This window comes from Asterias rubens, chromosome 4 (assembly GCF_902459465.1).
Source record: "Asterias rubens chromosome 4, eAstRub1.3, whole genome shotgun sequence".
NCBI classification, from domain to species: Eukaryota; Metazoa; Echinodermata; class Asteroidea; order Forcipulatida; family Asteriidae; genus Asterias; species Asterias rubens.
In genome coordinates this window covers 12,277,752-12,305,169 of record NC_047065.1, presented here as the reverse complement: position 1 = coordinate 12,305,169, position 27,418 = coordinate 12,277,752, and the positions used below count along the sequence as shown (strand labels likewise).

General features: G+C 39.6%; 1 protein-coding gene across 1 annotated transcript; it reads left to right on the top strand.

Annotated features, from left to right (window-relative positions):
- The first annotated feature begins 1,058 nt into the window (after positions 1 to 1,058).
- LOC117289227 (nibrin-like) lies at positions 1,059 to 26,289 on the top strand. Its single transcript, XM_033770247.1, has 16 exons — positions 1,059 to 1,196; positions 4,201 to 4,251; positions 4,890 to 4,972; positions 5,148 to 5,296; positions 6,593 to 6,752; positions 7,487 to 7,590; positions 7,766 to 7,883; positions 8,096 to 8,292; positions 10,017 to 10,108; positions 10,824 to 11,007; positions 11,648 to 12,563; positions 13,035 to 13,145; positions 18,058 to 18,198; positions 19,202 to 19,315; positions 19,772 to 19,872; positions 25,800 to 26,289. Exons 1-15 carry the CDS (start codon positions 1,166 to 1,168, stop codon positions 19,853 to 19,855), a joined length of 2,535 nt encoding a protein of 844 aa, XP_033626138.1. The 5' UTR covers positions 1,059 to 1,165; the 3' UTR covers positions 19,856 to 19,872; positions 25,800 to 26,289.
- The last annotated feature ends 1,129 nt before the right edge of the window (positions 26,290 to 27,418 follow it).

Below are 27,418 nucleotides of genomic sequence, written 5' to 3'. Positions count from 1 at the left end.
AAACCCCAGGGGTTACCAAACAGTAGAAACGGCATCATTTCGACGTACCCTTGAATTATCCAAGTTTCAAACTTTTTCATTAGTAATGACTCTCATCACTTCTGGTTGTTCAACCCAAACCCAGTCAGTTTCCTTTGTGATTTAAAACTTGAAGTTTAAAATTTTATATAAAATTACAAATTATGACCTATGCATTGAGTAACCTAGTACCTACACTGGTCTGTATGTGTCATTATTTGGCAAATGTTCAGTAGAGTGACACAAAATACAGGAAACGTTTCATAAAGTAAATCAATATCAACATCACTGGTTATTTTTTGTTTTTCTCCCGTGTTTCAAGTTTTTAATCCAAACCGCTAGCTTTGTAAATATTATGACACTTGAAAAAAAAGATCTTATGTGATTTAGTATTATGGAGACTGAGACCTTTTCTCTTTGACAGAGTGTATCATCATAAATTGGTTATACTTGGTTATTAAAACTTGAACATTAAAGAGTAACTGAACAGGTGTGGCAGCAGAAATTAAAAACTTAATATAAAATTGAATATTAACATGTAGGCGTACTGAATTGTTTCATTTTGATGAGTTTGTATGATTTTTTATTTTTTTTTCAAAGACGACCAATCTTTTTTGAAGGGGTTGGGGTTATGTTTTGGTGAGTCTCGGGACAGCTGAACCAGTTTTGGGCTGGCACCTTTCTTCATACAAAAAGTTGGGGAAATCTGACGGTGCAGTCTCCTTAAAAAAACTGACCTAATTTCCGGAAAAGTTTCCGTATGGCGCCACCACTTTTTCATTCGATATGAAATAATATAATATCTAATTTACCTGATTGATATATCCCTTTTTGTAAAAATGAGTGAAAAAGTGGTGGCGCCATACAGAAAGTTATCCACCTGTGGAATTCAAGACCTATAGCGCTTAGAAAAAAAACAATAAGGAAAAGTAAACGTTGGCAAATACAACGACCGTCATCACCGAATTCTACCCAAGCCCGAATGTGATGACGGTCGTGGACGGTTGTTAAAATGACACCGCAGACCGATGTCACACACACATCACACACGCGGCGCGGTCGGAAGTCTGAAGTCGACGAGCGCGCTGTATGATTTTGCATCATGGAGGATCGACCTGACGGCAATATCTGAACAAAAACTATCACAATGTGGGTGCTACAAAACAACAGAGATTGTGGTATGTATAGCATGTATAGATAATAATGTGCATGGTTTACAAAGACAACTTTGAATCTTCAAATTTTCTGAAGGAACAAGACGCTATTTTTCTACGTAAAGTTTTCTTTCAACATTGTACTAGGCCTAGCTACAAAGTATTAAAAGTTAACTAACAAGATTGTAACTTACTTGAACTTACTTGAATTTACTTGAATCCACCGACGCCATCACACAACTGGGGAGGAGACGGTGGTTCTGGTTACTGGGGCAGACAGCTTATCAAAATATGATATCGTCCAAACCTTTATTTGCACTGATGTCACAAGGTCGAAAGTGATGGCGTTGTGGTCACTGGTTCCGAAGGGTTCATTTACAAGTAGGTTTTCCACCAGGGCTTCGTTAGAAGAGAGAACCAGGTCCAGAATGTTGTTCCCCCGTGTCGGTTGGTCAACATGCTGGACATGAAAACAATCTTGGACGAGATTTACAAATTTTACTCCTTCGGCTCCTGAGTGGAGTGATCCCCAATCGATGGAACTGTGGTTAAAATCCCTGCAGATGATTTTTTCTCCTTGTCTATCACAGGCCATACTGATCATATTATGCAGATCGAGTTCTTGTTCGGAATTTGCTGAAGGGCTGTGATAAAAGACTCCCATCAGTATGTTACCATTGTCAGTAGTAAGATTGCACCAAACCGCTTCAGTGTCATTGAAATTTGTTAGTTCAGAATCCATGACTGCAGTTAGGTAGGATTTGCAGTATAAAATACAGCCTCCGCCTTTCTTCCTCTGTCTGTCCTTTCTCATAATGTTGTAGCCTTCCAATTTAAGCACGACATCATCAATCTGGTCTGACGCCCAGGACTCAGTTATCATTACAAAATCCGGGTCTAGTTCGTAGATATAACACTTCAGTTCTTGCATTTTGCTTATAATGCTTCTTGCATTAATAGAAAAACTTTTTAACTTGCTAACAGTGTTCCTGTTGCTGGATGCATCACTTGTGCTCCTATTTACATTGATATTTACAGTTATTACCTCATCATCTTGATTGGGGTTCGCTTGGGAAGTAATTACTTCCCCCGAAGCGGCCGAGCCTGGGATGTCCTCTGGGACGACTGTCTGATTCCTCTTGTGATCATGCTGAGGGGGGGCGCATCCCGAAATTTTGACGTATGTGCTTTGTTTGATGACTCTTGATCTTCGTTCCTCGGGAGTTGGGCTACTTCTTCGAGGGAGCTGATCAGTCCCTTTTTTATCACGAGGTTCCTTTCACCACTCTCACGTCTCCCCCGAAGTTCGTCTTTTAGGGTCTTGTCATCTTCCCTTTCCTTTCTTGTTCGGTCAGGACCGATGAAAACGTCTTTCCAGCCTTTCTTCTCGCTAAGCTTCTTGGAAACTCTGAGCACTTGATGTTGCATGTCCTTAGTGGCTACAGAAGCGATGACAAGTCTTCTATGATCCGGTATACGCGCCCTCGGAAGCCGAGATGACCACAACATTCTTCAACCCTAATACCGTGTGAATCAAATGTTCGACAGTATGCTTATCACTGGTTGAGGGACCGGTGTCGGTTAAATCCTCTTCATCTGAGCTAGCGTCGCTATTGCCTTCTTCATCAGGGATCTCTTTGAGACCCGTGATCACTAAATTATTCTTCCTCAAATCTCTTTCCTTGGCTTCGTAAATTTCCTCTCTCACTACAGCCTTGATGTTTTTCTTGAACGTCGGTTCATCTACCTTGACCAGTTCTCCAACTTTATCTGACAACTGAGAAATCTCCGCTTTCATTTCGTCCTGCTGATCTTTCATAGTTGTATTCTTCTTCAGAAATGGATTCACAGGAAATATGATGCCAGACTGAGCAGTACTCACATTGTAGTGCTTGGACTCCCTTTTGAACATTCTTTTTACAAAGTGGACATTGGTTATTCCGAGGTCCTCTGCTGGTGGTAGAACTAGAGGTGCTACCTGAGGCCTTATTTGTTTGGCTGATCGCATTGGCCATCTTATGAGTTCCTACTTGCAAAGTACACTATCCACTTTCCACCGTAAAGCTACTCCGACACTACAGTTATTCAAAGTTCAAAGTTGCAGTTGACAAGCTAGTAGTGCAGTATTTGTACAGCGGCGGTGAATTACATGAGGTGTCGGAAATAGGCGACTATTGGTTAGGGCACCTGTACGTTGAAATCCTATGCTGACAGTACTATTCTAGAGTTAAAATTTGACATTCATACCTGGCTGGATGCGTGCCACCGGTTACACCACTGAAACAAGGAGTTCTTGCAGATTGACAAAATAGTCTTTTCGGGGTTGGATGACTTAACATTCATAAGAATTTAGTGGATTTTAAAACCCAAAGATCGGAACGAAGGGAAAGAGCTGTTGCTATCTTGAAGGAGAACCCTTGCCAAACATTGCACAATAATAAATAAGTGGAATTCTGACCTCACGTATTCTTTCCATGGACACTCTGACTTTGACGTTTATTTCAACATGAAGAAAAGTTGCTAACACTACAGCTACATGTGTATATTCCACTGTACCTCTCAACACGAACCATCCAGTCGATCCCACGTTTGCTCTGCTTACCGCCGTATTCTGCGCTTACGATCACGAATCCCAGCTTAGGTCCAAGCGCTGAATTTCTGCGCTAGCCTTGTAAGCGTGGAATAGACCTTATGCATTGACGTCATCCAGCCGCCATCTTTGAGGTCAAACGGTGACGAAACAATCGAAACACACATTGATTGGCCAATAGACAACCTCCTTTTGACCTCAAGGCGAGGGCGCCGTACTGAAATGACATCATATGCATAAGGTCTATACAAACGCGGAGTACAATCGTTTAAAGCACATAATTCCCTGCTTCCGTAAGCGCCGATTCTGTGCTTACGGTAAGCAGAGCCGTGAAATTGGGCCCTAGCCTCTAAGCATTCCTAAAAAGTCTCCTTCGTTTATTTAAGTTCAATCTGATAGTTAACTTTTTTTTTCTTTTTTTTCCATGATATGATACAGATATCCGCTTCTATCTAATCGAAGGCCAGGAGTACACTGTTGGACGCCGAGGTAAAGAATGGTTTAGAAGTCTATCCCTAACTATCGGGGCCGTGAATTTCTAGATTTGGGTTTAAAACTGTATCATTGTACATACTCTTCATGAAGCTGTCCAACGCTTGGCTGCGCGATTCATTATGCATGACTATGTGAGGGAAAGCTCAGTAACTGCCATGTTGAGTTAGCTTACGATATTAAATCAAGAATAAGATGAAAAGCAGCATCCTCTTTCATGCCCTTATTCTGTCCGCAATTTGTGGTGGGTGGGTGTGCCAAAGCATGAGTTTTTTAAGTAAAAAGATTGTAAAAGGAACACGTTGCCTTGGATCGGACGAGTTGGTCTAAAAAGCATTGGTAACCGTTTTTTTAATAAAATGCACATGGTTGGAAAGTTGTTTTAAAAGTAGAATGCAATAATCCACACAAATTTGCCTCGAAATTGCGTGGTTTTCCTTTTAATGTGCTTACTAATACGATCGGCTATTTATGGGAGTCAAAAATTTGATATCTTTCTAACCATATGCATTTTATAAAAAACTGTTACAAACGCTTTTCAAAGACCAACTCGACCAACCCAAGGCAACTTGTTCCTTTAAACATTGATTATTCTGAATGGTCCCTTACGTTTTTTCTTCTTCTAATGTTTGTAGATTGCAGGATCTTGATTCTAAACGACAACTCAGTGAGTCGTAATCATGCCAAGTTGACAGTCACACATTCTGATGCCAATCTGGTAGGTTCAATTTTAAACGGATTATATACGTTTGGTAATCGGAACCAACTGTTTTCCTCAATACATAAAGTTGTAGTTAACTATCATTTGCCATGAGTGTGTGGATATATAGAAGTTATTATAATTCTTTAAAAATAGAATCATATTGGATTTTTCGTATGACTTTCTGTTTTAGAGCAAGCCGCTTGAGAGACCTCTCCTGACCTTCCATGATTTGTCAAAATTTGGCTCATTAAGAAATGGCGCCAAACTGGGTAGTGGTGACACCCCTCTTGAAGATGGTGACCTCATCACCTTCGGTGCCTTGAACTCCAATGAATGGAGGTGAGTTATTAATGTTATTGCATATTGCTCATTATATTTATGTGGCTTGCCATGGCCTAGCATTTAAGAGCACCAGATTCAAACTCTGGTGTTTCTGATCAGCAGAGTGTGGGTTTGAGTCCCAGCCCTGACACCTAGGCGTCCTTAAAGGCAGTGGACACTGTTGGTAATTACTCAAAATAATTATTAGCATAAAACCTTTCTTGGTGACGAGTAAATAGGGAGCGGTTGATGGTATAAAATATTGTGAGAAACGGTGCCCTCTGAAGTGCCATAGTTTTCGAGAAAGAAGTAATTTTCTACGAATTTGATTTCGAGACCTCAGATTTAGAACTTGAGGTCTCAAAATCAACCATCTAAACGTACACAACTTCGTGTGACAAAGGTTTTTTGTCTTTCATTATTATCTCGCAAGTTCGATGACCGATTGAGCTCAAATTTTCACAGGTTTGTTACTTTATGCATAATGTTGAGATACACCAACTGTGAAGGCTAGTCTTTGACATTTACCAATAGTGTCCACTGCCTTTAAGCAAGGCACTTAACCATATTGCTTAGGATGGTGGGAGATAAAGCCGTTGGTCCTGAGCATTGTGTAACGCAAGTAAAAAAAATAATAGGCCTAAGTGCACTTATTGAAAAGAGAAGAGGTTCGCCTTGGTACTCCTGGTTTGATTTGAAGCATATTGCGCCGCAGCACCTTGTAAACCAAGTGGCAACTGTAAACCAACTGGCAGCACAAAGCTGATTTATTTGAGATATGTGGCATTACGCTGCTGCTCAGCCCAGGAACACCCCCTTTTCTTTGCGATAAATGTACTGTTGTTTTGTTATGACTCGAACCCACACTCTGCTGATCAGAAACACAAGAGCTTGAGTTGGTTGTTTTTATACACTGGGCTACGGAACACCACAATGACTTCGGCACCATCCCATGACTCGCTTGGCTGGTGTTCAAACCTGCATTCTGTAAACAACAGTCAGTTTAAAGACACTGGACACTATTGGTAATTGTCAAAGCCCAGTCTTCCCACTTGGTGTATCTCAACATATGCGTGAAATAAAGTTGCGAGATAGTAATGAAAGAAAAAACACCCTTGTCACACAAAGTTGTGTGCTTTCAGATGCTTGATTTAAAGACTTCAAAATCTAGTTATGAGGCCTTGAAATCAAATTTGTGGAAAATTATTTCTTTCTCGAAAACTACATTACTTCAATAATTATTTTGGGTAATTACCAATAGTGTCCACAGCCTTTAAATAATGAGTACTGTTTTGTGTGTGTTTCTTTTACAAGAGTGACATATGAACCACTAGTGGTAGCCTTTTCATCACTTCCGTCGGTCGAGAAGAAATCTCTGAAGTTACTGACACGTAAACTTGGGGGTCACGTTGTTCCCGAGTGGAGTAAAGAATGCACACATCTCATCATGACGCAGTTGACCGTCACCATCAAGGTTGTAAACAATTTCCTCAAAGTTATCATTCTGAAATTATTTCCTCAGTGATTTATTTTGTAAAATCGCTTTTGAATTAGTCTATGTAAATTTAGATCCAATTACAATGAAACATGAACTAGGCCCATATTTTCCATACAATTGAATAATAATAATAGTGATACTAAGTGGCTACTTATATATAGCGCGCATATCCGTCACTCAATGACACTCTTGGTGTTGTTACATACAGTATTTTCTTCCAAGTATGTTGTACTTAGTTTGAATTATAAGACCTAGTATACACATATTGACTGGCAACGAGGTCACTAGTGTCATCTATTTCCCCGGAGGGACTTAGAGTGACCAGAAGGGCGACCTATTTCCCGAGGCCGAAGGCCGAGGGAAATAGGTCCCTCTTCTGGTCACTCACAGGCCCGAGGGGGAATAGACGACACTAGTTACCGAATAATGCTAGTCAATATGTGTTTTATAAAACAGCTCGGTCTTAAATGTGAAATAAGAACAGAAATCTGGAAAATAAAGGAAGTTTTGTAGTTGATATTCAGCCAACCAGAATACAGAAAAAGCAAGAGGTGTGTTATAATCCTTAATAGCACCATGTAATGGTTTACAAGGTGCTGTGGTGCAATATGCTGTCAATCAAACTAAGCTCAAACCAAGACAAACATACAGATAGTGGATTTGGACGGTGTCTGTTAAAATGTAACAAAAAGACTGAATTTCAATTACAGGTTATCGGGGCCCTGGTAACCTGCCGTCACATCGTCACTCCAGAGTTTTTGCGAAAGACGGAAGAGGCGGCTGTCGCAGATTCTAAGATGCCCGATCCACTTAAGTAAGTTGTGCACGGGAAGACGGGGGAACCTTACACGGGGTTCTCCCTAATCCCCATTAAATGAATGCTCCATTAAAAAAAAAAAGGGTCTGACAACTTACACCTGTTACCTGTTTGTAACTGCTTTTCCAAATAGTGCCAGACTTTAAATTAGCTTTGATTGATTGTTTTTAAGTTACCACCCAACCCTGGCAGAGACGGCCATAAATGAGAAGGATGTATCGTTCCAGCCGAATGTCGACCGACAGACTCTCTTCAATGGCATGACTGTTGTATTCCTTACTGCCAAACAGGTGAGACCAAATCCAATCTAATATTGCTTGTTTCTTGACTTTCTCTCTAGCTCTTTATTTATGCATGTATTTCCACTTGACTGCGTATGTTATACTAACATGTACATGTTTGTTATGTAATCGTTTACCCTTCGAGAAAGATCTCTGCTGGGGGTCGAAACTTAAGCCATTAACTTTTTTTTGTTTTTTTTGTTTGTGACTTTCTCCTGAAGCTAAAACAGCTCGGTCAGATTGTAGAGCTAGCCGGAGGCAAGCCGGTGCTGATCGATGAAGGGATGACAAGAGGTGAAGAGAAAGTTCTGACGGATCCTTCAACCATCGTCATGTATGCTGACCCCCAAGACCAGAGCCAAATTATGACTCAGGCTGGACAGGAATGGGCAACACGGGTTATGGACATTCTCAAAAGGTGACCACTGCAAAACCACAGATTTACATTAAACTTACATGGTTCGAAGATAATGGAGGTAGAAAGCCTCGTATAAAATATTACTTACTTTTGAGATATGAGTAAAACAAGTCACGAAAAAAAAATGTCTCGGTGAAGCAAAAATTATTCAAGAATGTAAAACATATTTTCAAATATATTTGAAACAATATATTGTTTAACTCATTTCTCTTAAACAACAGCACCTCAGCAAGTAATTTTTCAAGGGAAGACTTTTCCTTTCATTATCTTCAAGCTGTGCAAGTATAATGTAAATCTGTGGACATTGTGTTTTGCGTTACAAAAAGTACCCCAAGCCTTTACAGGGTGTGTTCAAGTCCCAGACATCAAGTACAAGACTCAACCAGTCTAAACACTGGTCATCTGGGTGGGCAGGGCTCAAATTTTACACTTGACCACTGGCTGGAGGCCAGTAATTTCAGTGTCCTGGCCAGTAAGCCCAAGTCGGTTAGTCTTGTTTTCTTCTTTGTCTCAAAAGAATGATGTTCAAATGTTGAGTTTTGAGTCTCACAGATAACATTTGTGACCATCCACCACCAATGGGCAGTAAAGTCGCACTCGCACATTGCAGAGCCTATTAAATTGTTTGTGATTCAAGAAATCTTTGAGAAATCTGAATAAAAAAGTAGGTGGCTTTGAGAAATCATAACTTCGTCAAGAAAAGTCTGATTTAAATGTGGATGGTATCATTTTAAAGCCGATTACACACTCTCCAAAAATGCATTAAGCCCATACCAGTAAAAGTGTCAACTTTACAGCCCATTGGTGGTGGATGGTCACATTTGTCAATCCTGCTGAAAAACAGAAGAGATACATTTTTCACTTTGTTTAAAAAAGTTGAGATGATAAAATTGTTTTCTCATGTTGATTCTAGTCTCTTCTTAGCAAGAAACTATAATTAAATAGTAAACTTGCGAGTACAACCATGTGTAAATCTCTTAGGGTGAGTGTTGGCTCTGAAAAGAGCCGGTTGGGTCTCGATGTTTCAAACAGTATACTCTGCTCGTTTTCTTATTTATAGTATCTTCTTATTTCTTCACACCATAATAATATCAAAGTCTTATATAGCGCACGTACCTAGCAAACAAGGTACTCAAAGCGCTGAGTATATACAAACTTTTAGGAAGATAGGTTATTGCGGTGATGAATTCTGAGACCCAATATAGGTTTACAAGGTGCAAAGCTTCAAACAATACTTAGTATCTTCTTGTTTGATTCTGGTCTATGTAAATAAAATCTCAGTCCAGTAAAGATTCTGAGCTACAAGTGCTGCGGTCTTTTGGATTTTCTCCCTAAATTCGAGCCCTAGGGTTCAAACATGTCCGATGAATTGGAATGGTTGGTGCGCACTTTGTGATGTCAATATGGCAGCGCCCTACATGTAAAAAGAAGATCGACACCACAATTAGTTTGTTTTGTTTTTAACATTGTTTTTGCTGTATGTATACCTCTTTTGTACATGACTTTTTTATTCTCCAATGGTAGCGATGCACAATTCGTTCAACTCAAGATTGTTAGTAACATGAGCAAACATTAGCAACATTTGCACAAGTGGAATGCAACCCAGGTGGGCATTGGATTGATTATGATGGGCCACCTGTTAGCTTGTAAGACTGGGGGAGGGGGGAGTGTGGGGTGCCAAAAGATAACAAGCTTTCACTATTTTCTGAATGTTCTTGATGTAGGAGAGACCTTCGACCCATCCCTCAGTCTGAGCTGGGTCTGGCCGTGCTGTACGCATCAACAGAAGTTCACTGCAACCCTAGAGTCGCTCAGGGTGAGTTTCAGCGTGGAGTTATGTGAAAGCTTGAAGGTTCACATCAACAACTGTGAATGTTATAATCTTGTTATTCTTTCTTCAATTAAAACCAAGGTACCCTGAAAAGTGACTATAGCACTGAGACCCATAGACCTGAAGATACCTGTTTTTGTTAGTCTTAATTTAAAGCCTGGCACATTTAAAGCTTCAAAAAAATGGCCCTCATGTTTTGACCCTAGCAGAGTATTTTTTTCGAAAGCCTACATGAAAGACTCTGGCCTATAACTGTTTATTTGTTTGTTTGCAATTACCACATAGTTTCTATTGGTTGGCATGCTGTTTGCGACAGCGTAAATTGTTTTCATATTTGAAGCTTAACATCAGCCTTTTTCCTCAGTCTCCTGACGATGACTAGTGCAAGCTAGTCCAAACATGGAGACCAATTATATAACTCACTCCAGTGTAGTGCAGTTAATTACGATCCTATAAGCTAAAGTAGTAGTCCCAGCCAGCCAATTTCCTATACCTTCCGCCCAGGTAGTAGTTAAAAAGCAGGACAGTTCTTCTAATAACTGAGAAGTCTCCTGAACATCCAATAAATCTAATCTGCGGCAGTAGAATATATAGCAAGACAGTTCTCTAAAGGACAAACTCTACCTGGCAAGTGGATACACACACACACGGTAGTACTGCAAACCTAATATTTAACGTCAGCCTTGTTTTCATTTACTAGCCGGTTTGACCTTCCTGCATCCAGTGGCGGCTCCTTCTCTCACCCAGGACGTCTTAGCCTCCGAAACGCAACATTCTAAACTCCCTCAATCTCAAGTGCCAGAGACGAGGAAGACTTCATCAGTCGCAAAGCAACAGCAAGAGAAAACTATGAATACTGGGCCAGAAAAGTCGTCAAAGAAAAGGTAATAACATCATCATCATCATCATTCTCTTGATCCATCAAGGGGGACGTAGAGCCGCCCAACCAATGCGTTCTGCTGCGGATTGCCACAGCTGCCCAGCCCGGGACTCGAAATCAGCGTCCAGTTGGCCCACCCAGGTGCTACGAGGTCGGCCTCTTGGCCTCCTTCAGGCTGGGCAGGGGCGGGATCCTCCCCGTGCTTCGACGCTCAGCTCGAGGGCCACATGGGCAGGTGTATCTTCAGGGAGCAGGCTGACATTGCCAAAGAGGGAATGACGTCTCTGAGAGATAGTCACACTGTTTTGTTATTTATGCATAATTTTAGATACACCAAGTGACAAAGGTGTCTAGTGCCTTTGAAGGACAAAGTATACCCTTTTTTTGACTCCGATCTCCGTTCAATGTTGGCTCTCTTCGCACAGTCTTCGCTCCAGGTGCAGTTGACATTGAGCGGGAATAGGGAAGGATATATTCAGTTTCACATTACCCATGTTTTGGGGCTAGGCTTGTAGCTACCAGGGTATTTGCCTTATTATATAAGAAGCAATATTATTATCATTATTTTTTTCTCAAATTGAACAAAACACAGGTTGGTTTATGATAATTTCTTTATTTGAAAATTAAACACTTTTTTTTCTCAGGGTGAGAGAGGAGGACAATTCCAAGTTGTCTGCACCATCCAAACTCCCTCGGAGGGAACCTGTGAGCCTCCCTAATCCCGAGCAAGCGCCCTCAACAACAATCCTAGACGTTATCATGAAGAAGGCATCATCGGTTTCAAGCAAACAAGCGGATTCAAGCAAACAAGCATCTTCTTTGCAGAAATTGCGGAACTCTTCTTCTGCTCGGATTTCGACACAGAAACGCTCGCCAGAGGGGATAGTGAAAGCTGATGCCGCAAACCCACCCAAGAAAGGTCACCTTGGGTCCGGAGCAGTTGGGGACATCCTCTCGCCATCTGAGCGAATTGATAAGACCAAGACTCGGAACCCAGAACGCACCCCTAATCCTTGTACATCAGAGAAAGATTATGTAACAGTTGAAGACAGTGACGATGAGGCAGATGCGAAGACACTTGAGGATGATGTCATCCCTCCATCAGGAAGACCAGATGAGAAGGATGTCATCCTGCCGACAGGACGACGAGATGAGAAGATGGTGAGGGGGAGAAACAAAGACATCCATCATCTCGGATTTGAGTCCCAATTAGTCAAGAAAGACAGAGAAGTCACGAGAGCAGACTCTGAAGGGGACATCATACCACCATCGAGGGAGACAAACGACAAGACGACGAATAAAGACATGAATGATCATAAATCAGTCTCCCAAGCATTCGAACCCAAAGCCATGGACGCGAAGATTGCACCATCTGAAGGAGGCACCATCACAAAAGACGTCCTTCCTCCAACCGCAAATGAGAACAGAGGTAGGAGGACAGGGAAGAGGCGGAGGGATGATGCAGTTGCCATGGATATAGAGGATGCTAGTCAGAAGGGGGATGTCACTGAGGAGGGCGGCGGGATGAACAAATCCAAGAAGAGTAGATTGGCCGAAGAGGTACAGTTGAAATGTTTTGCATTTTCAGTGGATTGCGATTTTCTAAGTCAGTTGTTTCATTCTGAATATCAAGGGCTTTTTCCACAAATTTTTTTTTTTTTTTTAAAGACAAATGAAGAACCCACAGAGGATTGTTTGGTAGATTGGTATTAATAGTTTGTCGGGAATTTAAAATTTGAGACTTTTTATGTCAACCTAGTAAAGAAAATCATCCATTCTGGGGTTTTTCACAGATTAATTTTTTTGCTCTTTCAGTGGGGTGCAATTTTCTCTTGCATTTAATTTTATATTCTGATTTGCTTGTTTTTTTTTTCTTTTCTAGTTTTCTTTTATTTTACCTAAGAACAAACACATATATGTTGATGTTTGTGTATTTCAAGTTTTTGAATTGTTTTTTTCTTTTTTTAGGGCCATTTTCGGGTTGAAGTTCTTGACAAATCTGTTGACATTATCGTGTTTATTTTTGAATAGGATTACAAGGGATCGAACCCTACCATTGATCCTGAGCCAATATCGCATGATGCTAATCCCCCGCTACAAGAAATCCCCACAGGATACATCACGGCCAACAAAAATATCAAGGTATTGTAACAAATAAATACAGGTTGGCAGCATATTGCGCCAAAGCACCTTATAAACAGTTACATTGTGCTATATAAAAGCCCAGCTAACATGCATACGGTGGGCCACTGGGTGAACGTCGGCAAAGTCGGCATAAAAAAACGAACATTGAACGGACGTTGGGAAGGTCGGAGTCAGTTTTTAAACGTTGTACGGACGTTTGTAAACAGTATGAAATACAACAGTCAGAATGACAACGTTGTCACTTTTAGTTATGATAGGGGCAACTTAACGTCGGCTGATATAGGTTGTGCCAACATCGGGAAATGTTATGCAGTGAAACATGTCGTTTTTCAACGTTGGCTCAACGTTGTTATAATACGGGCAACCTAACGTCTGCATCCTTAGGTTGGGCCAACGTCGGGAAATGTTGTGCAGTAACAACCGGTCGATTTCCAACGTTGGCTCAACGTAGTTAAATCACGGGAAGCTTTCTGTCTGCATCCTTAGGTTAAGCCAACGTCGGGAATTGTTGTGTGGTATAACATGTCAATTTCCAACGTTGGCATAACGTAGTTATGATGTGGGCAACCTAACATCGGCGTCCTACGGTTATGCCAACGTCAGGAAATATTGTACAGTCTAAGGGCCACTTCCCACCAAGATAATATTCATACATTGGCCCAAGGTTGGTCCAACGTTGAAATAAATGCAAATTTGTGGGCATGATTTAGAAGTGTGTATTAACACTTCTAAAAACAAATTTGTTGAGTTTAAGAATTTCCAAAGCAAGTTTGTGTACTTTTGTGGAAAACTTGTCTGTAAGAAAATATGTACACTAAAGATACTTTAAAAAAACATTTGAATTTAGAAGTAAACAATTTTAACTAGACATTAGGTGTTTGTGAACAAACACAAAGCTGTTCCGTGTTCTTTTGCTTTGATTATGTGTTAAAATTACCAAGGAGTCTATAACTGAAAAAAAAGTTTGAAAAATACTGTACAGTGTCTTGAGTTACGGTGCCACTTCATGGGGTCACGGTAACCTAAGGCTAATCTCTAACGCCCAAGGAGTCTGTAACTGAAAAAAATTAGAAAATCGGTTGTGTAGTTCTTGAGATATGGTGCCACTTCTGGTTGACCCGGAAGTAGAGGTCAACTTGGGGTCATGGATTTTCAAAGTTTATTTTTAATGCCTTAGGAGGATAAAACTGAACAAACAGGATTGAAAATCGGTTGTATAGTACTTGGCGTATGGTCCCACTTCCGGTTCACCCGGACGTAGAGGCCAACATGGGGTCACAGGTTTTCACAGTCAATATTAATGTCAAGGAGTCTGTAAGTGAAAACAAATTGAAAATCGGTTGTGTAGTTCTTGAGATATGGTCCCACTTCCGGTTGACCCGGAAGTAGAGGTCAAATTGAGGTCACGGTTTTCCCAAGTTTTTCTCCTATCCCCAAGGAGTCTTATAACTACAAACAGTCGACATTATTAAAGAAGAATGTCGTCTTCCTGTGATAATTTATCTCGGAATGTCGACATAAAAGTAGGATGATGTCTTCCTGTGATAATTTATCTCGGAATGTCGACATCATAAAAGTAGGATGTCGTCTTCCTGTGATAATTTATCTCGGGATGTCGACATCCTAAAAGTAGGATGTCGTCTTGCTGTGATAATTTATCTCGGTATGTCGACATCCTAAACGTCAGTTGTCATCTTCCTGTGATAATTTATCTTGGGAAGTCGACATTCTAAAAGAAGAATGTCGTCTTCCTGTGATAATTTATCTCGGAATGTCGATATCCCAAAAGTAGGATGTCGTCTTGCTGTGATAATTTATCTCGGGAAGTCAACATCCTAAAATTAGGATGTCGTCTTCCTGTGATAATTTATCTTGGGAAGTCGACATCCCGAAAGTATAGGATTTTTGTTGTTGAAATGATTTTACTTGTATACGTTTTGTTAACTAGTATTACATTTCCAACAATATTTCTAATATTCATGGTCATAAACTACGTTAAACTAAAATAATGGACGGACAAAAATGTCCCACGTAAAACTCCATAAGGTTTGGAACATAATGGTCCCGCAAGTTTAAATACGCGCGAAACTAGCTTAGTCTACACAGAAGGTAATAAATAATTTATTACAAGCAAATGCAATCGTACAATAATAGAAAACAAAAACTAAAAATCAATGCAAATCACATGTAGGGGATGGAGGGGCCCATAAAAAGCAAACCTTAACGAGTACGGACCCCCCCCCCTTTTTTTCTAACGAAGAAAGCAATGTAAGCAATTCTATTTAGTGGGTGTAATCTTATGTAGCGGCAAAACAATTCAAAATTCCAGGAAGAACAAACACAAAAACATTAAGCGTAAAATAAAACTTAACCATATATTTAAATGAAACAGATAAACAAAATACCCAAATGCACTTTTGGTTTTGTCATTGTTAAACTCTGGTTCCATTGTGTGCTGTATGTTACCCTCCACGCATAGATTTTTATGTGAATAGTAGCTGTGTATGATCCATGGTTCGCTGAATAATGTGGCGATAACAAACTTTTATCCTTTTGATCACCATCAGCCCATGTATAATAAACTTCAAGGGCGGACGATTGCACTTTTGACATTGTCATTGTTAAACTCCGGTTCCATTGTGTGCTGTCTGTTACCCTCCACACATAGATTTTCTTGTGAATAGTAGCTGTGTATGATTCATGGTTCGCTGAATAATGTGGCAATAACAAACTTTTATAATTTTGAACTGAATGCTTGATTTATTATCTAGAGGTAAATGCTTGAGGCCAGTAAGAGTATTGTGCACGTACACCATGTAGTTTTTGTTGGAAACCGTTCGCTAACAGCCATTTATGTTACCCTTTGAAATAAAATCAGAAAATTTATAAGTTTGCTTGTTGCATAAAATTAAATTGAAGATGATGCCTGAATTGATTTTTACAATCAGAGTTGGACTCTAGACTGACGTGTTGGACTCCTTGAACACTCCAAGTGGTAGTGCAATTCCAATACTTATGCTGATGTTCTCATGATGTCAGCATCAACAGGAAGTTCCAACAACTTTGTCCCCTTGTACAATTAAATATGCAAATATGGGTCACGTGGTTAATTAATTACGATTTTTAATTTTTTTGGGGGTCGGTGGTTTGATGTTTGATCTAGTAAAAGTTGATTTCACAGAACTCTTAACCACCAAACTCTGCGCTTATGGTCACCATTTTTCGCTTACTGTGTTTTTAAACATCATCGTGTCATGCATGCACACAGGTTATGTTGGGCTAACATTTGAGAAAAAGAAAAGGCAACACTATCGATATAAAGATAAGAATCAAACTTAAATATTACAAAAAGAAATATATTTTTAGTTTTGGGGGATAAAAAAATATTGATTTCGGACGGAGATTCGAACTCGCAATTCTCAGATGTGTAGTCGCGACTGATGACCACTAGGCTAGAAGGGCACGATGTAAAAATGGTGGGATTTTACATGTGTGCATCAACAGAGGGGATTATGATCCGGCGAAATAATTCTCGTTTCATGATTTTGCTACCATTGTCACTAAATATGAACTGCTAACGCCTATAACTATTAAGTAGGGTTGAAATGTAGTATTAGATGCCTTAAGGGGGTTTTTGTCGTCAAAAACCCCTATCTAATTACGCACGTTCGTTTTAACGAAAACCCATGCACAGAGCATCCATGCACAGAGTAATACGTCCAGAACGCGGTTAGAAAAACAAGGACAAATTTAACGCACGTTCTAACGAAAATCCCAAACCTCCGTACTTTGTGCGTGTACAGAGTAATGTGTCCAGAACGCGGGTAGGAAACAAAATAGTATAGACTCCTCTCAAGAAGTCAACAACTCATTGAGGTACATACTGTGTTGTATTACCAAAGAGAATGTTTCACAAGTGACTGCATCAAGTTTACAAATTAAAAATTCAAATGAAGACCACGTGGTTAATTAATTAAGAATTTTAACACTTTTTTGTTAGAGTAAAGCTTATGTTCTAAGCTTCAATTTGATATATGATTTAACTCTTTTATCCTCATACTTTAGGAGACGGGGCCTGAACAAAAACGCTGTACAAACGCTATGGGGTTTTAGGCGGAAACAAAGAATAATAATAATAAAAATAATAAAAATCTTGACGAAAACAGCACCTGTTCCGACGGTAGGTCGGAACAGCTAATTAATAAAGGTGTAAAACCATGACTGGAAAGTCACTGGATTCTTGACTATATAAATACAAGACATGACATGCACAAGGGTGTATGGGCTAGTATAAGTTGTAGTTAGAATGTATGTAGTTATTAGTATCATCAATTACTGGTAAATAACATAACTGATAGGTATTAATTAACATACACTAATTACTTGAATTAATTACACAGGGCGTTAACTGCATTAAGAGATAATTAATCTCTAAATTATTGTTTTAGATTATTCGTAAGTTGGCCCAAACGCTGTAAACAAACGTCAGTACGACGTCAGCTGCCGACGTTGGGCCAATTAAAAAATATTATGTTGTCCCAACGTTTAACTAAAACGTCTAACGAACGTTGGGTGTGCAGACGTCGGCAAAAAAAGTTGCCGACGTCGGAATGGGGTTGGGCTTACGTTGGCCCAATGTCCTCAACGTTGGCCTGATGGAAAAAACAATGTCACCACAACATCACTTGCCAACGGTTCCCCCACCAAAAATGTGTACGATTGCCAACGTGGGCCCAACGTATACATGTTAGCTGGGAGGAGTATGTCTCATAATCAAATGTAGTCTTGCAGAAAAATACCGAATGTACTGGCGTTTCGTGAATTTGGCTGCTGGCCTGTTTAAGCATTATTCAGGAATTTTCACATTCGTCAAAATCTCATCCCTATTTTTCTGGAAATTTGATTTCAGTGTGAGCCTTCGAGTCCTTCAGACCCTACCCTGCCGTTCAATCTTGCCATCGTTGAAAAAATTGACCTCGTCATTAGAATAGCCACAGCTCCTCCAACGAGGCAAAAGACAAACGCCAAGAACTTCAAAAAGTTCAAAAAGGTGAACAAAATCAGAAATTTGTATAATGGGCTGGATAGTAGACCATTCCCATGAAATATGCTAGTTACATTCACGCATGCATACAGACCCTATTAGGTGGCAAACGCCTTAGAGATGGGTAGTAAGCAAACACCAGTTGCGCCTGCATCACTCCGCCATTAGCCGCACACAAAACAGCGCGATGTTCCCTCATTTTGTCAACAAAATGTTATTGCGCATGCGAAGGGTTTATTACACTGGACCACTGGCAGGGGAGGCCAGTGTTTGTAGTGTGAGGCCAGTGTAATTATGTTCAAGCTCATTCAACGTTCTTGTCTTTTTCAATTGAATAATAATTAGGTGAGGTTTGCGATAGCACCATGTGAAAATCTCTTCTGAGTAGTGTTGGTTCTGAAAAAAAACCGTGGTTGACAACTTAACGTTTCAATTTTAATAAATAATAGTAATAATAGTAATAACACTTGTATAGCGCTTTACACGGGCGTTTCAAAGCGCTTTATATCGCAAAATCAGATCAGAATAGCACAGCAGCGTTAAAGCAAGGGGTAAGTTTTTTCAGACTGCTTTAAAGGCACTGGACACTGTTGGTAATTACTCAAATAATTGTGAGCATAAAAATCTACTGAGCAATGGAGAGCTGTTGATAAAACATTGTGAGAAACGGTTCCCTCCAAAGTATTAAAAATGTAGTTTTTGAGAAAAAGTAATTTCTCACTAAATTATTTGAATTGAATTTGAGATCTTAGCTGAGGTCTTGAATTGAAGCATCTGAAAGCACACAACTTGTGCGACTAGGTAGTTTTTCTTACATTATTCTCTCACAACTTTGACAATCAATTGAGTTCAAATATTCACAGGTTTGTTATTGTATGCATATGTTGAGATGCATCGAGTGAGAAGACTGGTCTCTGACAATTACCAAAGGTGTCCAGTGCCTTTAACTTAAAAAATGATTTCCTCAGCACTGACTCTGGAATCTTGTATTTTGTTTGTGTTGTCGCAGGCATCGTATGTTGGTCAGTTCAGCATGCCTCATATAATCGGTGGATCCGATCTTTACCACAGTGAGACAAGACAACTCGCTGAAGCCAGAGCTGAGATGGCCAAAGAGCGAAAGGTGATGATAAAAGAAGTCTTTAGTTGCTTAGTGTGTGGCTTGACATTGCTGATTACACAAGTTGCATGTGTCTGAACACTGGTGTTTCTGCTCAGCATAGTGTGGGTTCGGGTCAAGATCGTAGCACTTGTGACCTTAAGCAAGATCGTTCATGCTTTGTTCTACAGATGTACAGTGCAAGCAAAAGAACTTGTAGCTTACCTACTTTGGGCCTCAAGCAAAGTAATTTTTTGTTAGTCTGCCTGGTATTTTTCTCCAAATAAAACAATTCATACTCTATTTCTCTGTTGCTGAGGATAATGTTGTCAAAAGCTCCTTTGAATCTATAACTCCAAGGTTTGTAAAAAGGTGGACATGCTGCTATTGTTTCAATGTTCTCCCTTAGATCTGGATTCAAGTTTGAGACTTTTTTATCAGCAGTGACTCTGACCCCCGGTTGCATCTCTTTGCTTTCAGGTTCTCGAGAAAGAAAAGGAACAGAAAGCCCTCGATGACGATCTGTTCAACTGGGAGCCCAGACCAACCAAAAGACGTCGCTGATTAATCAGTCAACCAAGGTATGTCTTGAGCATTTTTAAGTGTTTACATTCTCAGTAAGATTCTAAACCTTGCAGGGTAGGCAATACGATTAAAGGGATTGGTAATTACTCAAAACAAATATTAATTTAAAAACAGCATTGGAGAGCTGTTGATAGTAAAAAATATTGTGATAAACGGCCCCCTCTGAAGTAGCATAGATTTTGAAATAGAGGTAAATTCTCACTAAAATAATAAAAGACTTATAGCTAGAAGTCTTTTGTTCCTATCTGAAAGCACACAAATTCGTCCAACAAGTGTATTCTTTCTTTCATCAGTTTCTCTCAACTCAAAAGGCCAATTGAGCTCAAATTTTCACAGGTTTGTTATTTTATGCATATGTTGAGATACACTGTGAGAAGACTGGCCTTTGACAATTACCAATAGTGTACCTTCCCTTTAAGTGAAGTTTGCGGAGACACTTTGTACGTAAATGTTTCTTGTCAGTTCTCTATTAGTTTCAAAGGTTGATGATGATAAGGTAAAAGGTTTGACCTCTGCCCTCTTCCATAGCAACCAAAATGGCCGCCTTCCACTTTTTTGTTTTTTTAAACCAGCATGCTCTTATCATGCACTAACGAGAGAGATCATCTCGTTTGGGTGTTTTTCCTAGAGCAGACAGTAACGTAGGTGTGAAGCGTGGAGGCGTGCCTTGAAGATTGAGGCTGGGCCCTTGGGATTTTACACTACAGGGAAGGGTGGGAAGGGGAAGGGGGTTCATAAGCTGGGGTGGATTGCTGTCGAATTGGAAGCTGTGGAACGGCAGAGGACATGACACCAAAGGAACTATCTGAAACCATGAAACAATGATTAATAGACTGAGCTGTTTTGAAAACTAAAGTTCGTATAACTTTATTGGATATTTTCTGGGGGAATATTTTCTAAGTAAAATGTTTTTTTTTCGTTTTTTTTTTTTCTTCTTTTTAATAATCGCATTAAATACAGAGATGCTAACTCTCCCAGATTTTGCAGAAAGCTTTTAGCAAAAGAGATGATGAAAATGCGTACACCATTAGACCCATTTTGATGAGACATTAGCCCAATAATTCTGCACTATTATGCACTTATTGACTGGCAACAAAGTAACTAGTATACGTCTATTCCCACGAGGGACTTTGAGTGACCAGAAGAGCGACCTATTTAGGCCCCTCTTCTGGTCACTCACAGGCCCGAGGGGGAATAGACGTACACTAGTTACCGAATTATGCCAGTCAATATGTGTTTTATAACACAACTCGGTCTTAAATGTCAAATAAGAACAGAAAAAGGAGTTTTGTAGTTGTTGTTCAAGGTACAGGTCAAGAGAGGGCGCTGTAACCGAGGGCACTATATTCAAAGACTATTGCCCGCTCTGGTACTATTCCCGCAAAACACATGCACGCGATCACTAGCCTATATTAGTTCATCCCACAAGACTGTGTTTCAGCCAACCAGAATACAGAACAAGCAAGAGGTGTGTTATGAAGACCTTTATCACGTTGTCACCGTCTTTATCATGTTCCCTATTTCCAAAAACAGTAATGAATGCTAACATTCATTGCGCAAACATAGCACCAGACTATTTGTTCGTCCAGCCTCAGTTTGGTTACAATGAGTTGGAATGGAGTAAAATCAAAATGGCCACCGTGAAAAAGGTCTATAATATGGGGGGGGGGCATGACGTAAGCCCCAAATTCCAGGGTTAGCCGTGCCTTGAAATCGAGCCCTGAGTAATCACTTGTTGTTATTTTTCCTCCCAAGAGATACAATGTAATCTCCTCCAAGTGGATTATGGCTTTATCTGCAGATTATGTTTAATTTAAACCCCAACATTTTTGTGATTAGATTTATTGCCCTGTTTAGTGTTCAGCCTTGCTTATTTAAAATGAGATAAAACGAAACAAAGCAAACTGTTAAGAGGAGAAGTGGAATGGTGGTTGGGGGAAAGCAAAAACTGAAGACGATTTTTGAATTGAAATAAAAATCAAATTCGATGAACCAGCTTGTAGTAAAAAGTTGAGGTGTCACGGCCGCGAGCTGTTAACCCTTACGCACGCAACAGTAAACATAACGTCACACGCTCCACAGTGCGCCATGAAAATTCAATCGATTTCCGGCTGTAGTATCCAGAAATCGTTGGATAACTTTCGGTGTGATTATTTTCTTGTGTTACAAGTTGAGTTTATTTTGTAGATGAGGAAATTATCTTTTGAATGATTTTCACAGGTCCTTTGTTTGACTCACCAAATTCAAGATTTCAGGTTGGAAACATAAGAGAGATCAACAAAAATGTAAAAACATTGTTTGCGTATCAAGTGAAGGTTTGTTTACGTGGAAAGTTGTGCGCACAAGTTTTCTCAACTTCACTGTCGTCGGACAGGAAAACCAAGCTACGAAAAATGGTTGAAAATAATCACAACATACGTTTAGAAATGAAAATAAATGCCTCGATTATCAACAGATACCTTCTGTTCCTAAAATCTTTTGTAAAATCCTTTGAAATCGCGGTATTCCGTGTGTAAAAGCACCAGAAAGTTTGACCTGATACAAGAAGCGGGAGACTGCCATTACTGTGTACATGCGCTCGTAGTACGTGGTACATCCCCAATACAGTCCTGCTACACAGAAGAAACGTACGGCTCCACACAGAGAAAAAGCACCCACTCATACATGCGTTGTTTGATTGTGAAATGACTTTCGACCTTTGAACCTTACATAATTTTTCTTATGTGGACCATGTGCTATTTTTAGACTGTTGTCATCTTGAGATCGCGCTCTATCTATGGCTGTTTACTGCGTTATAATCGCATGTTTATAACTCAAATTACACAATGTCAAACTGCGCGGACGCACGCAGGCGGTATGCGTGGTAATACGCAGGGCGCCCCTGGGCGGTATGCGGGCTAAAGGGTTAAGAGCGCCGGATTCAAGCTCTGGTGTTTGATCAGCAGAGTGTGGGTTCGAATCCCGGTCGTGACACTTGCTATGTAAAATTGGGGAGGTAGTGCTTTCTGCTCTACTAGCCAGGCTTCGGACTGATAATACCCAAGCCTTCATTCTTATGGACTGTAAAAGGGGTAGCCCTGTTTCAGCCCTAGGAGTAGGTGGCAACTGGAAAAATAGTTGATTTGTAGCCCACACCTTGAAGTGGCCTTCAGGCCTTGTGTGTCTGGCGACTTGCATAAAAAAAAAACCCAGTAAGCCACTATATTAATTTAACAAGAGAGAATAGTGAATAACGGTAGTTAAAACAAAACATACAACAGGATTCAAGGACTCTCAATGGTTAGATGCTGTCACATGATTAGGTTTCAATTTTATAGCTGAGCAAAATACTCCACAAAACGCATCAACTGCCAATGTACAAATCATGATTTGTCACTCATTAGCATTCTGTGAACAAAAAAACAATTTCAGCCTTTAAATTGTGTTGCTTTGCAAAATTTACTAGACGACATCGTTCCCTGCTACTACCAGGTTTATTGATTTCTAAGTGGAAATTTGTATTCATAATTTAATATTACGTTGTCCTTGGATAATATTAAAGCATTTGATGCTTGGTGTTAATTAGATACCAATAATTGATGAATTTAAATTAACAGCCATTATTATGTGAGGTCACAGGAAACTCAATAAGTACAGTTAATATAATCTATGGCTGTATTTCACTAGATGGAGGCGCAATAAAAGTGGAAAACAAATTAACTAGTCTATACCCTCACATTTCAATGGTGTAAAATGACATTTTTATTTTATGAATCGATAAACATTTAAAAAAAAAAAAAAAAATTCAATTAGAAATTTGTTTGTCTGTACTTTATAGATTTGTAAAGTGCACATATCCACCCTGCTGGGTGTTTAAGGAGCAGTCAAACAAAAAACATAACAAGAGAAAACAGATTCGGGAAAAGCATTTAGGCCAGTCCCTTTTAAAGGATGCATTTAAAAAAAAAATGTTTTAAAAAGGATGCCGCCCCAAAAAGGATGTGGGGCAGGGACGACCAACTTGTATTTTTATTTATTTGGCCTCATGAGTAGGTGTGATCACCCCAGTGTTTCTGGTCCATAGCACGCACCGTGTATAGATTTCCTCAGGCTTTTGGGCTACAATGATTAAAATTCACTTTTGAAAAAATCTTTAATAATTATCTTAATAATAGTCTGAGGAATTCCAATTTAAGCAGGAACTTATGACTAAAGCAAGTCATTGTACCAGAGTTGTTAAATCTAAGTGTAACTCATAAATGACTTATTAAAGGCACTGGACACTATTGGTCATTGCCAAAGACCAGTTTTCTCACTTGGTGTATCTCAACAGTATGCATAAAATAACAAACCTGTGCCAAAATTTATGCTCAATTTGGTCATCGAAGTTGCGAGAGAATAATGGAAGAAATAAACACGCTTGTCGCACAAGTTTTGTGCTTTCAAATTCAAATATTTTAGTGAGAAAGAACCTCTTTCTCAACAACTATTGTACTACAGAGAGGAGCCGTTTCTCACAATGTTTTATACTATTAACAGCTCTCCATTGCTTGTTACCAAGTACATTTTTATGCTAACGACCATTTTAATGAAATTACCAACCGTGTCCACTGCTTGTTCTTCATCCACTTAGTCTATTCATGGAGGTTCTAATTTCTACCTCCATGGTCTATTTTATTGACATTCTCTGTCCAAACATGACAAAGAATACAACTAATTAGTGGTTTATAGGATTTGAGGCATTGCATGGTGAGGTATCAATATATATTTGGTTTGCGGTAACACCATGTGTGTATCTACTTGCCAGGTAGAGTTGTTCTTAGGGAACTGTCTTGCTTTATTCTACTGCCGTGGAGTAGATAATCGGAGGGTCGGGAGACTTCTCAGTTCTGAAAAGAACTCTCCTGTTTATTAACTATCACCAGGGCGGATGGTATAGAAATTAGACTGGACTACTACTTTAGCTTATAGGATCGTAATTAACTACTGCCGCGGAGTCAGTGGTTGTTAGTGGTTGTTCAAAACATCCATGGACATCCAGGGTGATTGTTTACTTGGTTACCATGGCTGCTGACCTTTGCCCTCTGTCCACATTTCGAAAGTGCTTGTCTTTCTGGACTATGACTATGCGTTTTTTAAGGAAAGAAACCCATACAAAATAATCCCTTTGCATTGTAAGCATGATTAGGAGGAAGTTAAGCTTGGGTGCAAATTGACTTAGAACCTGTGGCCTGGTTCGATTATGTAATAGGGTATATTGAAAAAGCTATTAAAAGAAGTGCCACAAATAAAGGAGTTTTTGTTCCAAGTAATCCATTGGAATGTGTCCTAGGAGTGCCCCCCCCCCTGATTTCTTCAATTTGGTGCCCCAAGCATGTTTTTTCCAAAGTGGGATTTGAGGCATTGCATGGTATTTGGTAACACCATGGGCTAACTGGCCAAAATTTCATAGAGCTGCTTAAGCTTAAAAAGTAGCTTACCACAACAAATTATGCTAACCAGAATAAGGTTAGTAGCCAAACCACCATGTACAATGTACCATAACATGTATAAATGCCTGTAGTCGATTTCACAAAGAGTTAGGACTGGTCTTATCTCGAGTTAGGACGAGGATTAATCTTTTAAGGTCTGCATGCTACAGTGCAGGGTTGGGAATCGTCCTAAGTCATAAGACCAATCTTAAAGTTAGGAACAGTTTTGTGAAGTCGACGGCTGGTCTTCTGCTATTTTCTGCCAACCACAAAACAGTTAAGCCTGCAGCTCTATAAAACTGCCCTGATGGCCACAGTTTTCTCCAGCAAAAATTGTTTTCTTAAATTTTCCTTTTATTTACCTTTAAAATTTGTTCATGAAATGTTTGAACGGTACTTTCTTGTTCCTGCAGCCAAGTGTGTAAAACTTCGAAAAAAAGTGCCATTGTTGATTTTTTTTTTTTTCATTTCAGATTTTGGACCAGCAGCTGAAAGCAACTTGCCACTGTCAAGCCAAGGCACAGTGCGTTTCCAACGCTAACTCAACGATTTCCAAGGTTGTTTTTTGATCAACGAGTTTTGATATTTTTTATTGAACCATCCGATTTCCAAGGGTTGTGAAGTTTTGTTTGTGTCCGGTTTGAGCAAAGCTTGTCTCGCATGGTTACACTTAGGCACACTTACTGTGATAGTAGGTCCATGGTGGAAGGAAATAGCCTTTGCCACAAAAGAACAAAACTCTTGTAAATTGTCCATACATCTTTGGTAAAATGCTGGCATTTTTTTTGTGCAAACAAGAATTCTACTTCTATGGTTACCCGGTATATAGCTCCTCTGCCCCGACTGTAAACACTTACAGTGATTGAAATATTGGCAGTTGTTTGGCCAAAAAAACAAACGTAACAAACATGTTTAGCGTCCCCTCACGCTTCCTTTTGAGGGGCCTTTTTTTTTTCCTTTCTTTTTTTTTACGAAAAAAAAGGGATACATTTTATTTTATTGATCTCAGACGGAACAAAATTTATTTTGAAAAATGCCATAGCCTGTTGTCTTTTAAAAAACAAGGGGGAAAAAGGCCCTCCTTCTACCTTTTTTCAAAAAAGGAAGTACGCTAAACATGTTTTATTTAATTGGCCTTAGACCTACTTTTTTGTTTGGGGGGGGGGGGGGAGGCAGTTATCCACTGCATTGAAAACCCTGCTTGGTATTGACAACAGGGACATGTTTATCCATGGATGACAAAATTTGCCTATAACGGTACAAGTATTAGCATAACTATGTGGAATGTTTGTGCAGCAGAGTTCTATATAGGATTTGAGGCATTGCATGGTGAGGTATCAATGTATATATGGTTTGCGGTAACACCATGTGTGTATATACCTGCCAGATAGAGTTGTTCTTAGGGAGCAGAGTTCTCTTTAATCCTTTGGGTAAATACTGATTGTCAACATCCCCATGAACCATGGAGATCTAACCTTGTTCTATTTTGAGCACAGTAGAATTGCCCTTCCTCCATGGAAGTGGTCGGACCATGGTCGGATCATGGTTGGACCATAGAGAAGTGGTCCTTTTTTGTCTGGACTTCCATCTTATACAAGGGGCACACAACAGCTTTCTACAGTTTTTTAGCCCAGTTAAATGTGTTCTATGAGGCCTAACAGCAAAATGTTTGTTTGTTTGTTTCTTTCTTGTAACATATTTTGACCCTTTCCTAAAATGATCATTGTCACATACCAATTATCAAGTGAAATATCATTTAATCTGTTCAAAACTATAAAGTCATTAATGGCAATTTCATAGGTGAATGATCAAAAGGTTCTTAAAATGCTCATCAAGTTGTAAAAAAAAAAGTAAGTTTTACTTAGAAAACAAATATTTTACTTAGAAAACAAATGTTTCTTTTTGCTATACAAATACTTGGAAGACTGCTCTTGGCTCTTGAGCAGTTAGCACCATTTAACCAGGAGCTCCAAAATATGAAAAAAAAATCAAAATCCAAACAGATTGCACTAAGGACATTATAGCTCTAAGCAGGAGAATTTATCTGATACTCTCATTTTGAAATTTGACGTCATCAAATGCAAAGAGGTAT

Excerpts from the sequence above, each read along its gene's own strand:
- LOC117289227 (XM_033770247.1), top strand. The coding sequence starts at position 1,166 with ATGTGGGTGCTACAAAACAACAGAGATTGTG. Across the intron at positions 7,884-8,095 it reads TATTCCTTACTGCCAAACAG|CTAAAACAGCTCGGTCAGAT; the intron begins GTGAGACCAAAT and ends TTTCTCCTGAAG. Across the intron at positions 19,316-19,771 it reads AGATGGCCAAAGAGCGAAAG|GTTCTCGAGAAAGAAAAGGA; the intron begins GTGATGATAAAA and ends CTTTGCTTTCAG.